At 44.6% G+C, this 21031-nt stretch overlaps 2 protein-coding genes across 4 annotated transcripts in view; one reads left to right on the top strand and one right to left on the bottom strand.

The window, feature by feature from the left end:
- syt7a (synaptotagmin VIIa) overlaps positions 1 to 21031 on the bottom strand; it is a 383396-nt gene that overhangs the window by 314587 nt on the left and 47778 nt on the right. The window lies entirely within an intron of this gene.
- On the top strand, positions 13083 to 16403 carry LOC129705762 (uncharacterized protein K02A2.6-like). The gene is made up of 2 exons (XM_055649549.1): positions 13083 to 13302; positions 15057 to 16403. The coding sequence occupies exons 1-2, from the start codon at positions 13300 to 13302 to the stop codon at positions 15957 to 15959; spliced, it is 906 nt and encodes a 301-aa protein (XP_055505524.1). The 5' UTR covers positions 13083 to 13299; the 3' UTR covers positions 15960 to 16403.

Here is a 21031-nt window from a genome sequence, read left to right as displayed (position 1 = left end):
CCTCTGTCAGTGGTGACATTCAGATATTTTGTGAAATCTAAAACATAAGGTTCTTAAGATATTTTTATACACACAAGCACGCAGGCGTACAAAAGAAAGTTATCAAATGAAGAGAAAAAGATTGAACTTCATAAGTTATAAGAGCAGAATTGTGTCTATCTTCAATTTTCTTGGCCCAGCTCTGGGAGTAGAAGTGGGGGCGGATCCAGGCCGCAACGGCCGTGAGACCCAGGCCGAGCTCGCCAATTGTTTGCCTGCTTCTGCTGCTGTTGAAGGTGAGACGTTGCGTAACGCCAGGGTCTTGGGCCTGTTCCACTTTGGCCGTCAGCTCCGCTACAGGCGCGCGAAGATGTCGTTCACTACAAACATTTCGGAGCCCCGCGTGATGTCGCGCACAACTACATACCCCTCCGCACTTCTAAGTGGGATCGGCCCCACGCGGCCATATACGATGCCCGTGCACCTCAACGCGACAACGAGGTTGTGTAATTTGCGTGCCAAGGACACGTAAGTGGGACAGGCCCTTTACTACTCAAGAATCTGTCAATCTCCGCCTTAAAAATATACACTGACGGCCTCCACAGCCGTCTGTGTCAATAGATTCCACAGATTCATCACCCTCGGACTAAAGAAATTCCATCGCATTTCCATTGCATTATATTCAACTTGGCATGATATTCATTCCACACTCATACGTGAGGCATACCTTGATCAAATAAGACGTCAGAACTCTCAAGAGATATCCAAAGTCAATTTGTGAGATTATAGCATTTTGATAGACTCGTTTGTCACCAGAATTTTGAAATAATTTACAAAATGGAGTGACACTGTAATTAGTCTGTTAATTTAATCTTGACCCGAGCAAGTCAGTTTACAAGCTGTGTGAGCAGGCATGGAACTGGTAAACGAATGCCGCGTGATATTGTTAAAAGCCATGATTAAAATGAAATTGTTTTTGAATTATTGGGAACACTATGATCAGATGCGAATTTAATTGTGAAGACTGAACCGGAACATTACAGCAACCAGTCTCCACCACCCGGTTATGAATTCTAAACACAAACAATATAACATGTAGCAATAGCAGAATCATAGAAGATAATGATTTGTTGCTGAATTGCTAATCTTTCATTCTCAAAGTTCTGGCAAAATATTTTGAGGCATAAATACAAAGTAACAACTCTGCACTACTATTACAAATGTATGAAGAGTTATGTATATATTTGGGGAGAGAGGTGAAATGGATATAGGAAAATAGGATTTGAAATATTATTTCCTGCACAATACATACCTCTTTTTAATGGGATTCAAAATGTCTGATTGATAAAGTAAGTCAAGTTTTTAGATAATCCACATTATTAGTCTGTGTGATACTTCTCCATCTCTAAACCTCATAACTAGCAACGAGCAACTCACATTCTCAAAGTTATCATCTGGTCAAAACTGAACCCGATTCTGGGTGCCCAAATTTTCTGGCAAACTGATTAACATATATGTCTCACCAGTGGAATTCAAGTCTTAGAATCATAATTTTCTCTATTAAAGAGACACAACTAAAAGGTCCCGACCCAAAATGTTGCCTATCCATCCCCTTCAGAGCGATGCTGCCTGAATTACTCCAGCATGTTGTGCCAACAGCATCTGCAGTTCCTTGTGGCCGTAAAGATTTCAATCTTCTCAATGTGGAGACATCCTTGTGCAAATCAACATATTGCATCAAAGACCATAACCATTTGAACCATGACTGGAGCAAAAGACCAGATTTGTGTAAAAAAAGGATATAAAATACTGGAGTAACTCAGCTCTCGTCAGGCAGCATCTCTGAAGAACATGGATAGGTTTCGGGTCAGGACCCATTTTTTGGGGTCAGACTCTCAGACCCTTCTTCAAATTTGTGTTTGTTAGCCAAGTCTCAACATTAACCAGAAGAGATACCAAAAGGATTTCAGTCAGCATCTCAAAAATGTTGGCAGTAAATTATAGGGGAAAATACGATTATAGGGAAAAAAAAAGAAATAGATAATGAAAGATTCTACCTTTTCAGACATGTGCTATCATGATATAGAATTAAATCATCAACAATTGTTGCCATTTTCAGATTTGTGCAGGAATTAACCAAAGGTGCTAACCTAATGCATCTTTTTAATACCACTGTGCCACACAAAAGCATTGCAAATGCCCTCTATGGGAAACATCATCATCCCACGCATAGGTTCAGTGCTACAGTCCAGACACTAAAAGAAAACGAATCACCTTTTTAAAATCTCATTACATTGACATTAAATGAAGGTGACTTCATTAAGGGTCTCTAACTCACATACATCAAAGGATTAGTTAACTCATCACACCAATTATAATTTTTATAAAACAAACAGGTGACTTTCACAGCTGGTTCTTTATGGTCATCTTTGATCCTGTTATGTTTTCAGACAGAATAAAAAATCCATTGGCTCCATCTACATTTGAAGTTGCCTTGAGCAAGCAGCTAAGATAAGCAAGGACTATTTACATCCTGGTCTTTGCAGCTTTAAAGCACATATCACCAGGAATGGGGTTTTTCCCCCTGCTGTTATCCAATTGCTGAACAGACCTCTCATAAACTAAGTGGACAATCCCGATCACTTATTTGAGTTGTTTTTTAAATGTGCTATAGAAATAAAAGTGCCTTTGTGTGAAAAAGTTACCCATCAGATTCCTATTAAATCTTTTTCCCTTCACCTTAAACCTATGTCCTCTGCTCCTCGATTCACCTACTCTGGGCAAGAGACTCTGTCCATCTACCCGATGTATTCCTTTCATGATTTTATACACCTCAATAAGATCTCCTCTCATAGAGTCTCAGTCTACTCAACCTCCCCCTATAGTTCAGACCCTCTAGCAACATCCTTGGAAATCTTCTCTTGCAGCAGTACAACAGATATGCGAGCATAATACTCTGTAAAACCCATACAGTACAATGTTGCTGTTGGAAGCACAGCCGTTCCTTTGGCCATGCCAGTGGATCCAGAATGATTTGAGCCAACAGAGCAGCTCTTTGTATCTTTATCAGCCATGCGGCAGTAGAATCCCAGCAAGCCGCGGCCAGACCCACCAGCAGCTCAGCACACCCGCCACAGACCGAGGACCCGCCCAGAAGGCCGAAGGGGAGGGTGTCTGATATGGGGGGCTAGAGGAGTAAGGCTGATCACCTCTTCACGGCAGAAGGTCATCCTGGTGTGCCAGGGCCACAACCGACAGCAGGCCTGGCCCACCCACCCAGTGTGGAGGGAGTCGGAGAGAGGGCCAGTGAGCAGACCAGCTGTGGGAAGGAGTGCACTGCCTCAATGGTGGAGTGGGCCGCGGGAGGTCCCGGGGCTCAGCTGGACCGGGCGCTGCTCCAAGAGGTCGTGAGTGTGGACCTGTTACAAGGGCAGATGTCCCTTGTACAGGTTCAAGGATCTGACTAGTCAAACAGAAAAAAACCTTTAGTTCCAAATCAGATTTATTGGCAAGAGGGAGAACAAATATACTACTGGTCTCAGTATGCGCAAGACCCATTTTACAGCAGCACACCTCTCTCTTTCTCTCTCACACTGCCTCCTTCCATGGTGCTGATCGCAACCCAGTCTGTTTGTAAATTCCTATCATAAAAGAGCTAACTCATGGCTTACCGGCGCCTGCCTTTAAACCGGCAGAAATCAGCCATTGAAGTAACTGCTGGTAAGTCCTGGCCAGTAGCGCTGCTTCCAAATTCAAACTGCAAGCAATGGCAGGGGCCTGCATCCGAGCAAGGTCCCCACCCCCCCACATCCTGTCCCTTTGAAAACTATCGGTCGCAGACTTGGCGCACAAAGTTTTAATAAAACACTATTGGCCACAGTGCCATCAGCCTTTAAACATAACGCTACCGGCCACAGCGCCATCAGTCACGGACTGTTCGCGCAAAACTCTTATTACAGGACCGGATGCGGCCTGCAATGGTGGAGCAGGAGCAGGGGACACCATAGCTACGCTTGGCCAGACTGACCCTGCAACATCGCCAGGACAACCACGGTCAGGTCAAGAACTCTGCACTTACAACAACTGGGACTTGTAAATGGCACAAAAAATCTATCTACTGTATACCGTCTCAGTGTACTACTTTTGTATAATTGTACTGTATCTGAGATGCTTATCTAAGATGTTTCTACGTGACTATGTATAGTGATACTTGTCCTGAACTGTATGCAAAAATAAATTTCACTGTACCTCGGTACATGTGACAATAAAGAACCATTGAACTTTGGATTTGGAATGAATATTGGTAGTGATTGGAATCAAAGAGGATCTGACACATAGTTGCTGATTCATTGTTATCAGTCGGTTGAAATCCTGACAGTGTCTTGGGATTCCTCTGACATACAAACGACCAGAATTCAATGCAGCTCAATACAACCTTCTCAAGGTCAATTAGGAAGAGTTATAAACGTCGCCCTTGCCAGAGAAAATTGAAGACAAAATTGTTGTACAGTTATCAGCAAAAATAAATCCATCGTCTCTTTACAAATGCTGACATATTTTTTGCCTCTTTTTGATTTAATATTCCCAGCAATTGCAGTATTTTCAGCTTTGCATCTTCATTTTTATTTAATCAATAATTCCAAAACTACTCTTTTCAAATTATTGTATTTCATTTTGTAATTTAAAATGTTGTTGGCTCTACCAAAGCTTCCAGCATTTCTGTCTTAATGTGCCCCAATATTATAAATATTTTTCCGTAATTCCTATGCTCAATTTCTGTTTTCAGCAGAAAGGAAAAAAAGAGCTAAATTACTTTCTAAATTTAGCAGAGCAAGATCGCCAAATGCAATAAGGTGCTGGTAACTAATTTTTATGCTTTGCAGAACGTTGCATTTGTATCCAACTGGCTGTTGAGTTGAAATGTATTTGAATTTTTCCCTATTAAACGATCATTAGTAAAAAAAGATCAGGAAATTCTGCAAGATAATGGAAAACTGGTAATGGTCATTGGCAGATAGTAAACAGTTCCAGTTAACAGTCTTCACCGACCCATGCCAACATTTCATGTAAAAATATATATCAAATATTTTCTCAGGAACATCAGAGGTTGAAGGGAGACTTGATAGAAGTTTGTAAAATTATGAGAGGCATAGATAGGGTAGACAGTCAGAACTTTTTTTTCCCCAGGGTTGAAATGTCCAACACTAAAGTTTAATGAAGATGTGCAGGGCAAGTTTTTTCGTACACAGAGGATGGTGGGTGACTCGTAGGCATTGCCAAGGGTGGTGGTGGAGGAGGCAGATGTGATAGTGGCGTTTAAGATAGGCACAAGGAAGGGAGGGATATGGATCATGTACAGGCTGATGAGATCAGTTTAACTTGGCATCATGTTTGGCGCAAACAATGTGGGCTGAGAGGCCTGTTCCTGTGCTGCACTGTTCTACATTCTATCTTTTATGCATGTTCCAAGATAGTTGTTTGTTCCTACTGTAGTTCTCTATTAAGTCGACAAAGTTACAAAATCTCGACATTGTAGGTGAAATGGCCTATTCCTGTGCTGTACTGTTCTAAATGTTATGTTCTATGTTCATTCCAAGATCGTTGTTGATCCTATCTGCGGTTCTCTGTGAAGGTGACGTAGTTATAAAAGCTCGACATTGTGGGCAGAAGGGCTTGTTCCTGAACTGTTCTATGCATGTTGCAAGATAGAGGTTAGTTCCATCTGCAGTTCTCCGTTAAGGTGACGATGTTACAAAAGCTCGACTTCTGCATCACACAAGAGATGCTGGTGCTAACATGATGAAATGAATACCAATTGCTCAGTGGCATTGCCTGAATGAGCCCGATACCCTGTGAGTCATCAACACAAGCTGGATGTGGAAGCCCAGTAGTTATCTGACAAAGTGGTTGGTTTCCCCAATGACTCATCAGCTATAACTGTGAGTGGATTCCTGATGTAAATGGAATCATCGTCAGTGTAACTCCGCAATGCACAACCGGCAATTCTCAGATAAATACTTAAAGTTTCTGTCTTTAAAAAAAAAAAAAAAAAAAAATTATGGATCAACCTGAGGGGTAACTTTTTCTACACAGAAATGTATGGAACAAGCTGCCAGAGGAGGTAGTTGAGATGAGGAGAGAAGAGTTGTGAATTGCGAAGCCAGAGGAAAGAATATAGGTGGAAGGGGACGAAGGGAGGGGAAAGGGAAGAAAGGATATATGTCTAGGTCGGGCACAGCGAAGAGAGGGAGAAAACCAGTAAGAAAGAATTGCAGATGCTGGTTTAAATCGAAGATAGACACAAGAAGCTGGAGTAACACAGAACTGAAAAAGGGTTTCGGGTCTGAAGAAGGGTTTTGAGTCGAAACATCACCCATTCCTTCTCTCTCGAGCTGCTGCCTGACCCGCTGAGTTACTCCAGCTTTTTGTGTCAATCTTCAGGAGAAAATCTTGCCTGTCCCACTTAGATACTCCAGCACTTAGTGTAATTGTCATTGTTAGTTTGCTTTACTTTAACATAAAATATAAATAATTAAGAACTGTAGTCTTATTTTAAGAGTTTACTTTTTAATTATTTACTTTAATTGTGGCAGATTTTATGTTTCTCAAATGTCAGATTGCAATCAATAACTTTTACTGTAGGGAAAAGTCCCTCCCCAGTTTTGTTGCATCTTCGAGAGTGGCACAATGGTACAGCGGTAGAGTTGTGCCAGAGACCCAGGCTTGACCCCGACTACGGAGGGACTGTCTGTACAGAATTTGTACGTTCCCCCTGTGACCGCGTGGGTTTTGTCCAGGTGCTCTGGTCTCCTCCCACACTCCAAAGACATACAGGTTTGTAGGTTAATTGGCTGCTGTAAAATTGCCCCTAGTGTGTGGGATAGAACTAGTGATTGGTGGCCAGTGTGGACTCAGTGGGCTGAAGGGCTCCAAGTCCAAGTCTAAAAGTCTAACGTTCAAGGTAGTACACAGTGATGATATCCATTGAAATGCCACAACTTCTTGTCTTTGGGGTGCACAGGGCCAGCAAGAGACTTTCCACGTCTGGAGCTGGGGGGTCTTCACTTCTGACTAATGGAGGTGACAATACTCACAGGTTTAAGATGAGGAGGAATAATTTAATAGGAATCTGAGGAGTAACCTTTTCACGCAAAGGGTGGTAGGTGTATGGAACTAGCTTTCAGGGGAGATAGTTAAGGATGGTACTATCGCAATGTTTAAGAAACATTAAGAACTGGTATATGGATAGGACAGGTTTAGAGGGATATTGGCCAAACGCAGGTAGGTGGGACTATTGCAGATGGGACATGTTGGCCAGTGTGGGCAAGATGGGCCGAAGGGCCTGCTTCCATCCTGTAAAACCCTATGACCAGACGAGTCAGCACATTTCATCCTATATTTTTCTTATCCATGACCAGATTAAGAGGCATTTGAACAGGTATATGAACGTGTAAGGCACAAAGAGAGATGGAAGTAATGTTGGTAAGTATATTACTATAGACAGGCAATAAGGTATGCAAAGATGTATCAATGTAGACACAAAGAACTGCAGATGCCGGTTCACCAAAGAAAGACACAAAATGCTGGAGTAATCAGGCAGCATCTCTGGAAAACACAGGTAGGTGATATTTTGGGTCAGGACCCTTCTTTGGAGTGGTTTATATTCTGTACATCTCCATGAAATATACATGCTTCATAAATTAAGACATCATTTCACCATAAATAAAACATCAATAGTTCTTAAAAGAATTGTTACACTGTTTTATAGTCCAGTGAAATGACCAATAATAAAAGAAATATGAAAACTACAACAATATTAAGACTTGTGAAGCATTTATGTAAAGAAGTCATATTGTCAAAGCTGCACAGTTTTGACATAACACTTGTATGAATATTATATATGAACATCTTATGGAGTGAGTTCTTTGTAGTTAGAAATTAAAATAAAGTATGCAAGCTTTTTTGAAACCTCTGTATGGCAACTTATTGGAAGTGGAACTCATAGGAAATGCAGCAGCAGGATGTGTTATAATTGATGTGGATAGGAATGTGTTATAATTGATGAGGATAGGAAAACTTAAAAGAAGCAAAAAAAAAAAGTATAATTAGTATCATGCCTTTAAGTATAGAATTCCTACTTCATGAATTTCGGGCAAACTCGGTTCACACCAATTGTAGTCACAGAGTTATGCAGCATGGAAACAGGCCCTTCGACCCAACATTCGTGACGACCAAGATGCCTTTAAGCTAGATCCATTTTGGCATATATCCTGCTAATCTTTTCCTATCCATGTTCCTGCCCAAACATTGCAACTGTCCCTACTTCTGCTGCTTCCTCTGCCAGATCGTTCCATACACCCACCATCCTCCCCGTCTCTTTCAAATATTTGTACCCTCATCTTAAATCTAAGCCCTCTGGTTTTAGACTCCTGCATCCTCAGAAAATGACGGTTCACCCACATTATCTACACCCCTCATGATTTTATATTTATATATTTATTCTGAAGAAGGGTCCCAACCAGAAACGTCACCTCCCCATGTTTTCCAGAGATGCTGCCTGATCCACTGAGTTACTCCACTATTTTGTGCCTTTCCTATGGTGAAAGCTCATTTGCAGCATCAGCACAGAGAGGCTTGGTTTCTCGTAAGTTTTAAAAAGGAAACTACACAATATTGCTTCTGCTGCAGTGGGCACGTGATTTACTTTGTAGAGCATTGAGGCTACCTTCATCTGCAGTGTGAGTCATTCAACATCATGATCCTGACTGACAGAAAGTCATTGGAGATGCAGATCAACACCATTGAAGACTGCCATTAGGCAAAATGAAGACATGACAGGCAGTCCAGCAACTTACCCCGAGCACAGAGCGGCATGGTGGCGCAGCGGTCGAACTGCTGCCTTACAGCGCCAGGGACCTGGATTCAATCCCGTCAAAGGGTGTTGTCTGTACGGAGTTTGTACGTTCTCCCTGTGAATACTTGGGTTTACCCTGGTGTTTTTGTTTCCTCCCACACTTCAAGGACATACAGGTTTGTAGGTTAATTGGCTTTGGTAAAGATTGTAAAATACCCCTAATGTGTAAGATAGTGCTGGTGTATAGACAGGGCCGGCCTTAAGTCGATTTCTCCAAATTGGGATCCCGCGCCTAAGGGGGGCACCCGCGTTAATTTTTTCCGTATTTCGTATGGAAATACAAATTTGCTTGGTTAAAGATTTAAAAAACATTCGCCATACGGATTTTTTTACAAAATGAACATGGATAACAACAGCTGCACGGCCATCAGACACAAACGATTTGTTAACTACTACTGTAGTACTTGTTAACAGCCAGTAGTTAACAAGTAGTTATACAATGTATCATCAATGCATCGATCCACATTCCTCAGTAAATGTAATTGCGTTTAGAACAAGTATTAATGACGCTGTGTTCCTTTGAATACATTCGTTAATTCATTGTGTCTCTCTGTCTTTCACTCTCTCTCTCCCTCTCTCTCTCGCGCGCTCTCTCTCTCTCCCTCTCCCCATCTCGTCTATCTCTAGCTTTCTCAGCATTCCCGGAATCATTGACATTCTGCGGTAGACAAAAATGCTGGAGAACCTCAGCGGTTGAGGCAGCATCTATGGAGCGAAGGAAATAGGTAACGTTTCAGGTCGAAACCCTTCTTTAAACCCAGCCCGAAACGTTAGCTATTTCCTTCGCTCCATAGATGCTGCCTCACCCGCTCAGTTTCTCCAGCATTTTTATCTATCTTCGATTTTCCAGCATCTGCAGTTTCTTCTTAGATGTTTTGCGGTGACGGTTGCATCATCGGTTCCTTTCTGTTGGGGGGGGGACAGGGGGGGGGGGGGGGGGGGGGGGGGGAGGAAGAGTCCTGGCCCATGGCGGCTCCTGATAAGTGATATGTTCCCTCCGCTGCTGCCCTTGCCCACTGAGTTCCTTCAGCACTCTGTTTGGCTCTGAAGTTGAAGACTGACCCCCCCCCCCCCCCCGTGTCTACCTTCAACTCCCTGTCTATGGTGGCTCAGCGGGACGGGCAGGGGCTCTGGGGAGAGGGTTGCGTTTCTGGTCCTCCTTCCCAACCACAACCTCACGGACCTTAGCGTACCCCTAGTTCCTAAAACCCATCTCCATCACTGATTGCAATATATATGTAACACCACTTTGCAGGTTCTAGAGGCTCTTGGGAGAGGGTTGTGTTTCTGATCGAGACTCTTCTTTAGACAATCACAAGTACTCTCACCGACGAGAGTTCAGTTCAGTCTGAAGAAGGGTCTTCTCTCCAGAGTCGCTGCGCTGCCTGTCCCTCTGAATTAATCCAGCTTTTGTCTATCCTCAATTTCAGAGTTAAATAACATTTCTTATAGGTGGCTTACAGCGTCTAATCCCCCCCCCCCCCCCCCCCCGGCATGGGATTAGTTTGAAATTGTAATTTATTTACATATCTGTTACGGACTTACAGCATATAATACAATAATATTATAGTTCTGATCTTGAGAATATCACATTTTTGAATTTAAGGCAGTCTGGGTGTTTATTACTATTTCCGTCACAACGGTCAATTTTGTAATTTGCTTCAATTAGGTAACTAACTAATTATATGCTTTAATTTCAGATCATCCAAGTAAGATAACAGGACTGCGGGCGGTGGAGCTTACTCCATACGTCAGTGCGAGTAACCTCAATTGATCCCTTGTTCGCGCTGACACAAGAGTAAGCTCCACCGCCCGCTGTAATGTTTTTCATCACCCGCTGACCCACTCCGCTCTATGATCTTTGTTCTTGAGCTGGTCCTCTCACTGTTCAGACAGAGAGCACTGCCAGAGGTGAGCAGGCTGGCAGAGGGCACTGAGATGGCAGTCGGTTCCACTGTCCGGTGATGGCAGCCGCTCGTAGCCACGCAAGCTACGTCCCTCCCTGGCCACAATGCAGTGGCTCCGCGCCTGGAATGCCGCGGCAGCAGTGAGTGGGTTACTGGCATGAATCCGACCCCCTTCTTCTCAACGCTCCTCCCCTCCCCGCTACTTTACCCCTGGCTAGACTCCCCACATGCTGTGAAAGGAACTCTCCCCCCAATTGGTCCTTTGAACTAGTATATTCATTCAATAAGATGACAACTGATTCATGTTGCCCCAGTGTGCTCCCGTTTTTCCCACCATCTTTTCACCTGCCATCACCCTCCACCCCACATCCATTCAGTAATTCAGAAAGGAGCAGCTTTGGAAGCCTTGGGCAAATTGAATTGTTACTTTATTTATTGTAATTTTTACGGAGTGGAGAACAATCTGCGCATGCGCGGTTTAAGATTTTTTAAAAAGTCGACTGACTGTCATATTACTCACGCCACATGACTCATTTATGATTATTTATTTATATTTATATGAAATTTGTTCCCAATTGGGCCCCACATCTCCTAAGGCCGGCCCTGTGTATGGATGGTAGACAAAAATGCTGGAGTAACTCAGTGGGTGAGGCAGCATCTATGGAGCGAAGGGATAGGTGACGTTTCGGGTCAAGACCCTTCTTCAGACTGATGTGGGGGTGGGGGAGCGGGAAAAAGCAAGGTGGAGGCGGAGACAGTGGGCTGTGGAAGAGCTGGGAAGGGGAGGGGAAGGAGGGAGAAAGCAAGGACCACCGGAAATTGGAGAAGTCAATGTTCATCCTGCTGGGGTGTAAACTACCCAAGCGAAATATGAGGTGCTGCTCCTCTAATTTGCGGTGGGCCACACTCTGGCCATGGAGGAGGCCCAGGGCAGAAAGGTCGGATATGGAATAGGAGGGGGAGTTGAAGTGCGGAGCCACTGGGAGATCAGGTTCGTTAATGCAAACTGTGAGGAGGTGTTGGGCGAAGCAATCGCCAAGCCTGCGCTTGGTCACACCGATGTAGAGGAGTTGACACCTAGAGTAGCGGATGCAATAGATGAGGTTGGAGGAGGTGCAGGTGCCTCACCTGGAAAGACTGCTTGGGTCCTAGGATGGAGTCAAGAGGGGAGGTAAAGCGACAAACGTAGCATTTCCTGCAGTTGCAAGGGAAAGTACCAGGGGAGGGGGTGGATTGGGACAAATTGACCAGGGAGTTACTGGGGGGGGGGGGGGGGGGGGGGGGGCTGGTCTCTGCGGAAAGCCGAAAGGGGAGGAGATGGGAAGATGTGGCCAGTGGTAGGATCCCGTTGGAGGTGGCGAAAATGTCGGAGGATTATCTGTTGTATGTGGCGGCTGGCAAGGTGGAAGGTGAGGACAAGGGGGGACTGTCCTTGTTACGAGTGGGGGGGGATGGGGAGTGAGAGTGGAGCTACGGGATATAGAAGAGACCCTGGTGAGAGCCTCATCTATAGTCCCCAGATCCCTAAAGAATGAGGACATCTCCGATGCCCTGGTTTGGAACACCTCATCCTGGGTGCAGATGCGGCGCAGAAGGAGGAATTGGGAGTAGGGGATAGAGTCGGAAGCAGGGTGGAAGAAGTGTAGTTCCGATAGCCTTGGCAGTCAGTGGGTTTGTAGTAGATATCGGTCAGTAGTCAGTTACCTACGATGGAGATAATGAGGTCAAGAAATGGTAGGGAGATATCGGAAATGGTCCAGGTGAATTTGAGTGCCGGATAAAAGTTAGTGGTGAAATGGGTGGTGAAATGGATGAAGTGAGTGAGTTCTGTATAGGTGCAGGAGGTAGCACCAATGCAGTCATCAATGTAGCAGAGGTAGAGTTCGGGGATAGGGCCACGGTACGCCTCGAACAAGGATTGTTCGACGTATCCTACCAAGAGACAGACATAGCTGGGGCACATGCGCATGCCCACAGCTACGCCTTGGATTTGGAGGAAATGGGAAGAGTCAAAGGAAAAGTTGTTGAGAGTAAGGACCAGCTCCGCTAAGCGGAGAGGAGTATCAGTAGATGGGGATTGGTTCATTCTGTGGTCAAGGAAGAAACGGAGGGCTTTAAGACCCTCCTGGTGGGAGATGGACATGTAGAGTGACTGGACATCCATGGTGAAGATGAGGGAGTGGGGTCTGGAAAACAGAAGTCAAGGAGGAGACGAAGAGCGTGTGAGGTGGCTTGAACATAGGTAGGGAGGAATTTGACCAAGGGGGATAGGATGTGTGGTATTATGCAATAATAGAGTAAGGCTGAGCAGAGGGGCACTAGGACCCTGCCAGAAGCCAGGCTCCAGTAACCGGTTGTGTCTGGAACCCAGGGTGTCGGCAGTTGGGGAGAGAGGCCTGGGCTTACACGAGGCTGTTGCAGTGGCTGCTGTTATTGTACAGATTAAAGGTATACTCTGTTTACGTCGTGGTACGAGCCTTATTACAAGCATAACTCGACATGGTGCCAGAACTGGGAGACTTGTAAGCAAGAAAATAATTAAAGAAGAAGAGGAAGGTGTATCGTTTTGGCGGGAAATAGGAGACGAGCTGGCAGATATGGCGCAACCTACACCAACTGCTACGTTCACAATACAACCTCCAGAGCCATTCGATTTTACCAAGCCTCAAGAATGGGAGCGTTGGATCAGGAGATTCGACCGCTTCAGGCTTGCAAGCAATTTAAACGCGACGTCGGCAGAAAACCAGGTGAACACGCTAGTGTATTGCATGGGCGATGAAGCAGATGATGTGCTAAAGGGGCTAACGCTAACTGCAGATGAGAGGAGGGTGTACACGGATGTCAAGGCAGGCTTTGATGCATTTTTTGTGCCTAAAAAGAATGTTATCTATGAAAGAGCCAAGTTCAATCAGCGTGTGCAACTGCCAGGAGAAATGGTGGATTCCTTCATCACTGCTCTATACGGATTAGCTGAACACTGCAACTATGGACAGTTACAGAACGAGCTGATCCGCGACAGGTTAGTGGTTGGGCTGAGAAACGTCTCATTGTCCGAAAAGCTACAGCTAGACAGAGACCTAACCCTTGAAACTGCTATAACAAAGACAAGGCAGTCTGAAGAAGTTAGACGACAGCGGTTTGACTTAAGAGGAGAAAATAGCGGTGCTAGCAAGTGCTCAAATGTTGATGCTGTGCATGCTAAAAGCTACAGAAAACCCAAATTTCCCTCAAAGCCTCAGCCACAAGCACAAACACCAGGCAAAAATAAATTTAATACACAGCCACAGCCAGGTTCAAAGGCCTGCTATAGATGTGGAAAAATGCCCTCGCATGGAAAATTGGAATGCCCTGCTAAAGATGCTGCGTGTCACAACTGTGGCAAAAAGGGACATTATGGCAAAGTGTGCAGAAACGGTGCTAAATCTCTCAATGCTGTCACTACAGAGGAAGAAGAGAGCTTTTTCCTGGGATCCGTGGATGCTGGAAAAGACCCATGGACGGTGCAGCTACAAGTCAGACAACAAAAAGTGTGCTTTAAAATAGATACTGGTGCTGATGTGACCGCCATGCCAGCGGAGGTGTACCATGACATTACAGGGGGGCATGATGTGAAGTGCCTGGCAGTGTCGACACGCCCATTGTTTGGGCCAGGGGGCAATGCACTCTCTGTCCTGGGCGTAGCCAGAGAAACACTGCGCAGAGGCAACAAGACAGCCATAGAGGACATTTATGTAGTCAAAGACCTCCACACTGCACTGTTGGGAAGACCTGCCATAGAAAGGCTTCAGCTTGTGTGCAGGGTTGACGGCATCACCTTGGGATCAGAGGACACCAACATCTATGTAGACTCTGTCATCAGCAACATTCCTGTCAGTGGAGATTATCTGAGCGGCCTACGGGAGCACCTACAGGCAGACAGCACATGCTCTGCACTGATGGAGTACTGCACAGACGGCTGGCCCGACAAAAGCCAACTGCAGGGAGTGCTGAGACATTACTGGGCTGATAGAGCAGTGCTGACTGTGCACGATGGGCTGCTGCTGCGGGGCACGAGGCTCGTCATCCCATCAGCCTTACAAGGTGATGTGCTGCAGAGACTACACGAAGGACACCTGGGGGTGACAAAGTGCAGGGGCCGGGCCAAACAGACGGTATGGTGGCCAGGACTCAGCAGCCAGCTGAATGACATGGTGCTGAAATGTAGAACCTGCATCCAAGAGCGAAGGAACGTCAAAGAGCCGCTGATGCCATCGGAGATGCCAGACAGGCCTTGGCAAACCTTGGGAGCTGACCTATTCACGCTGAAAAACAAGACTTATCTATTAGTCGTAGATTATTTCTCAAGATATGTGGAAGTTGCGCTGCTATCACCCACAAGGTCCACAGATGTGGTGGTGCACCTGAAATCCATATTTGCTCGTCATGGAATTTGTGAATTTCTTAAAAGTGACAATGGGCCCCAGTTCTCAGGTAGCCACTTTAAATCCTTTGCAGCAGAGTATGGCTTTATGCACATCACGAGCAGCCCCAGGTTTCCTCAGAGCAATGGGGAGGCGGAACGCGCTGTACAAACCGTGAAAAACCTGCTAACAAAGGCGTCAGACCCATATCTTGCATTGCTGGCCTACAGAGCAACCCCTCTACAGAACGGCTATAGCCCGGCCGAGCTGTTGATGGGGCGCCGCCTACGCACTACAGTTCCTGCCCTTCCAACCCTGCTGAATCCAGTTTTGCCTGACTACAACGCGCTGGGGGCCAAAGAAAGGGAGAAGAGGTGGAACGACGCAAGATCCTTTGACAAGAGGCACGGAGCGAGAAATCTGGAGCCACTAATACCTGGGGAGGATGTGTGGATCACCGATGCACGAGTCCAGGGCAAAGTGCTATCTACACACAATACCCCTCGCTCTTATATCGTCCAGGTGCCTCAGGGCACACTGAGGAGGAACCGGCAGCACTTGGTGCCGCTGCAGACCAACAGTGGGGTAGTCGACGCGGATGAGCCACCAGTGGGAGAAGAGCCAGCTCCACCAGAGCCAGCTCCACCAGACCCAGCTCCACCAGTGACAGCATCACCCAGCGGAGAGGGCCCCACCACAGAGACTGTGCGGACTAGGTGTGGGAGAGAGGTTAGAAAGCTGCAGAGACTTGATTTGTGATTTATTGATCTGTTTTCTACAATAAAGAAAAAGAGAGAGTGAAATGTGATGTGAAAATGTTCTGTAAACCTGTTACATTTACCTGAAACCTGAAAGAATAGTTCACAGTATGGTAACGTGTAAGTTATTTTATTTCTATTTTGCATGCTTAGATCAGGGACAGGTCTTCCAGCAAAAGGGCAGAATAAACCCCTTAAGACCTGCAGAGACAAAGGTAGTCCACCCTTTGTTCTCAAAGAAAGGGAGATGTGGTATTATGCAATAATAGAGTAAGGCTGAGCAGAGGGGCACTAGGACCCTGCCAGAAGCCAGGCTCCAGTAACCGGTTGTGTCTGGAACCCAGGGTGTCGGCAGTTGGGGAGAGAGGCCTGGGCTTACACGAGGCTGTTGCAGTGGCTGCTGTTATTGTACAGATTAAAGGTATACTCTGTTTACGTCGTGGTACGAGCCTTATTACAAGCATAACTCGACAGGATGGAGTCATGGTTTGTGGAAATAAGTTACCAGAAGGGATAGGATAGGGGGATATTGATGATCGTTGGTCAGCAGGAGCTCGGTGGGCCAAAGGGCCTGCTTCCACTCTGTATCTAAACTAAACTTGGAAGGGACCGCTTACCTCAAGAATCATTTTTGACAATGGTTTGAACTGGACAATGTATAGTATTTTTCAATTGCGTTTCAAATTATCCAGAGGTGCAATGAAATACATTGAGCAACTAACGAAAATGAAGAAAAGAATTAAACTGCTGGAGCACCAATAAAGAAGACTGGGTAAAAAAAAAATTGGATATAAACACAAAGTGCTGGAGTAACTCAGTGGGTCAGGCAGCATCTCTGGAGAAAAAGGATGGATGACGTTTCGGATCGGGACCAATCTTCAAACTTCAGATTCCAAAAGACTGGAACTTGATTAGGCAAAAGAGTCGATGCTCAAGATGGTGCTCTGTCCAGATATATTGAATAAAAACAGGAGCCTTGTTTAAAGTTCCTGTGCCTTATATCAATTATTTTAACAGGAAGTTATTAGAACTCTGGCAATCATCAAGTTCCAGCCCAAGGTATATCACTGGGCAGCTCCACTATTTTGATTCAGTCCCTGGTGCTCGTATAATAAACTTGTTTGGATGGAACAGTGCAGGTTCTTCTAGAGAAATAACATTGAAGATACGCAATCCAAATATTCTACAGTTTAATTTCACAACTCCAAAATAAACTCTCAGTGAAATATTCATGTTCTACAGAAATGTTGCCTGATCAGCTGAGTTGCTCCCTCACTTTGCCTCTTCTTTGGTAATCCAGCATCTGTGGTTCCTTGTATCTTCTGACATGTTTGCTGGTCTTATCGTTCTTGCTGGTGATATTGCTGGAGTGAACAAGTTTACTGGCAGATTCATGAATAATTGCTGCTGCCCTAGATTCTCTTCAGGAAGATGAAAAATATCTGGTGAACATTCGAGAATAATTTCTGCTTAAATGCCGAGATGAATCTGTTCTGACATGATGATACTAAATTGCAAGTCACATATCGTTAAGAGGTTTTGTTTTGAATAAATTCCATAAAACAGCACTTTTGCATTTTAGTACAGCAATTTATTCAGTCCTATTGGACAAGGGATGAAGTTAAAAAAAAAAAATCCATTGGGGTTTACGCGCCTTATGGAAACTCAGCGATTGCTGCTGTGATGTACATTTCGAACGCACCCCTAATTAAAGATAGATTGTTAGACACAAAATACATTTGAAAAACAACCATTGCAACAAAATGAGAGGAAGCGAGTAGCCTTGGTAATTCCACCATTTATTGCCCATTATTTGCCATCCACTGGCAGGAAGCAAGTGGCTTTCTTTAACTGTTGAAATCAATGTATTGAAGGGACTCCCAAATAGCTATTTCACACCATGTTCCAAACGTGTGGTATTGATACATTATTGTCACGTGTAGCGAGATACAGTAAAAAGCTTTTGTTTGTGTGCTATCCAATCAAATCAGATAATACGACGCGTGAATACAATCAAACCATACAGAAGTACAACAGGGAAAGGAAGAGCGGAGGGAAAGATACCAGATTACAGGATATAGTTTTCAGCATTGTAGCATAACAGTTCTAGAGAAAAGGTCCAATGCAATGATTTAGGTGGGAAAATCAGGACTGTACCCTATCTATGGAAGGACCATTAGTAATACAGCATGGAAACGGGCCCTATGTCCCAACTTGCCCATGCCAAGCAAGATACCCCATCTGCCCGCGCTTGGTCCGTATCCCTCTAAACCTTTCTTATCCATGTACCTGTCCAAATGTCATTTAGACATTTGACCATTCAGAAGTCTGATAACATTAATCCCACGATAAAGGAATGATAAGACATATCCAAATTGGGATGATTTGTAATGCAAGAGGAAAACTTGGTGGAGGCAATAAACTTATCTTTTCATCTTTGCCCTTGGTCTAACCATCTGCCAATATAAAATAAAAATCCTCACCTGTATCCACCTATCATTCACCAGGCTTGGTCCTGCCCCCAGCTCTTCTGGCTTTTTACACCCTCACCCACTCCACCACCACAGTCAGTCTGTAGAAGGGTTCCAACCAAACAGATCATATATCCATGTTCTACAGAAATGTTGCCTGATCAGCTGAGTTGCTCCCTCACTTTGCCTCTTCTTTGGTAATCCAGCATCTGTGGTTCCTTGTATCTTCTGACATGTTTGCTGGTCTTATCGTTCTTGCTGGTGATATTGCAGATTTGGGAGGTAATGTCAAAGAAACCCTGGCCAATTATTCCATGCACTTTGTACATGGCATGCACTACAGCACTCTGTACCACATTGGAGAGACGGAATTCTTAACAATGAGGATGAATGCCAATTGAGTAAGCCTCGATAGGTCTCTAGGCTACAACAAACCTGCCTCAACCGGCTCTTCCGGCACCTGGGGGTTCCATGTATGCACCACCCTCTGTATGAAAAAGTTGCGCTCAGGTCCCTTTTAAATATTTCCCTCTTAAATAAAAATTAAAACAAGCAAAATAACAATGTTGAGAAAAGTACTGATACCATTTCTAAAGATGGGTCATTCTAAATAAGTAGAAACAAGGAACAGCAGATGTTGGTTCATAAGGGCACAAAGTGATGGGTCAGTGACACAAGTGACTCAGTGTGTCAGGCAGCATCGCTGGAGAACATGGATAAATAACATTTCGGGCCGGGACCCTTCTTTAGACATTGCCATTGCACATCTTCAAACAGCCAATCCCAATGCAACATGGCCACAATCATCCTCAATCGGTCTGAAGAAGGGTCCTGACCCGAAATGTCACCTTTCCATGTTCTCCTGAGATGCTGTCTGACTTGTTGAGTTACTCCAGTACTTTGTGCCTTTCGTACTAAGTAAAACGGGTTCCAGTTTCTCCAAACGGAGTCCTGTGCCCACAACCACTCCTCCATGGTCAGTTGTCTAGAAGTTCTTCACTGCTCCAGTGATCATCTCCCAATCCTCAGCTTACCTGCATTACTCCCAGTTCTATTTCCTGATGCCCTCCCCAGCAACTCATGCCTTCTCTCAGTTGACTCAATAAAACCCAATTTAAAATGCAATATTTCATATGGCATGAGGTGAGGTGCTTGAAACTACTTGGCTGGCAATTCTAACATGCAAAAACTTTCAATCAAATATCACTCTCAATCTGTCAAAAGAGAATAAATGGAAACATAAACAAAATTATCGCCTGAATCTTGAGAAATTGACATTGCTCTGGCGCATTTTTGTTGTACACAGACCGATGTATTTTAAACCGATTTCAAAGTCGATGTCATCTAACGCATTCCAGGGAGGTTTGTCAAAATGTTGACACTCTATGTGTTGGAAAGAAGGGTCTCGACCCAAAACGTCACCCGTTCCTTCTCTCCAGAGATACCGCCTGTCCCGCTGAGTTTTTTTGTGTCTACCTGTTGACATTCTATATCAGTTGCAACCTATATTGGAGTTTTATAATGTAACACTTGAATATTATTGATCTTTTCATTTCCATCAAATTACTGGAGTGACAGAATTTCATACATTATTACAACAAAATAAAAGACTGGAGTAAATATGCAGTTTAGGCAGGACAAGTGGAGGAAGGACTGATGGCGTTTCGTGTTGAGACCCTTCAGAAAAAGAGATGTAGGTTTGGTGAAATGACTGACAATTGATAGGTGGATGCAGGTGGTGAGGGGGGCGATTGGCCGATATGTGGAGGAAGTGACAAAGGGTAGAGAAGGGTAAAGGAGGCAAACGGGTCAGAGAAGGGAAAAAAAGCCGATAAGGGAGAAAGGAATATGGGAGGAAGGACGTGGCAAGAGGGGAATAAGGTTTTGCCGAGATTCCAACCTGCAATTTCTTGCTTCTCCATTTTACTGCTTCATTGATTAATACAACAACCTGGCAATGTCAAGATAGTCTGAAAGGATGGACATCTTTCTTTCTTTTATTTATAAAGTTAAAACTGCATCATTGTTGGACGATAGTGTGCAAAGGTTTATTTTCCAACTCTTGTTATCAGGACATCTTCAATGTTGAAGAGTCAAGCTCACACCTCTTATCTCTGACCACTAGATGGTGCAAAATGATGTGATGTGGGCTGTGACAAATCCCCAGTGATCTGAACCGAGACGGACTATATTTGTTAGTGACTTTGGTGAAAATACAAAACGTTATACAGGTCCACCACCGATTTTCCAGCAACTGGTGGACCAGCATCTCCTTTAATCTGGACAAATTCTGCATTTCAGGTCAGGACCTTTCTCCAGACAGAGTCTGGAGAAGGGTCCCAACCCGACCCGAAACATCACCTGTTTATTCCCTCAACAGATGCTGCCTCACCCGTTGAGTTCTTCCAGAATTGTGTGGTTACCACTTTTGACTCAGGAAAGAGAAATCAGAACATTTCCCAATTTTAGGAGCTGTGGAGCAGATAGATATCGGAGCTCAAGCACTAAATTTGTAGCCAAGTCAGGAAATAATCAAAGGGCTAGACTACAAAGTAACACCATGCTTCAAAATGACAAAGCTTGATCAGGAAAAATGTACAGG

The sequence above is a fragment of the Leucoraja erinacea genome, chromosome 18 (genome assembly GCF_028641065.1).
Source record: "Leucoraja erinacea ecotype New England chromosome 18, Leri_hhj_1, whole genome shotgun sequence".
Taxonomy (NCBI): domain Eukaryota; kingdom Metazoa; phylum Chordata; class Chondrichthyes; order Rajiformes; family Rajidae; genus Leucoraja; species Leucoraja erinaceus.
Note: the sequence above shows the minus strand (reverse complement) of the source record. Positions and strands in the feature narration are given on the sequence as shown.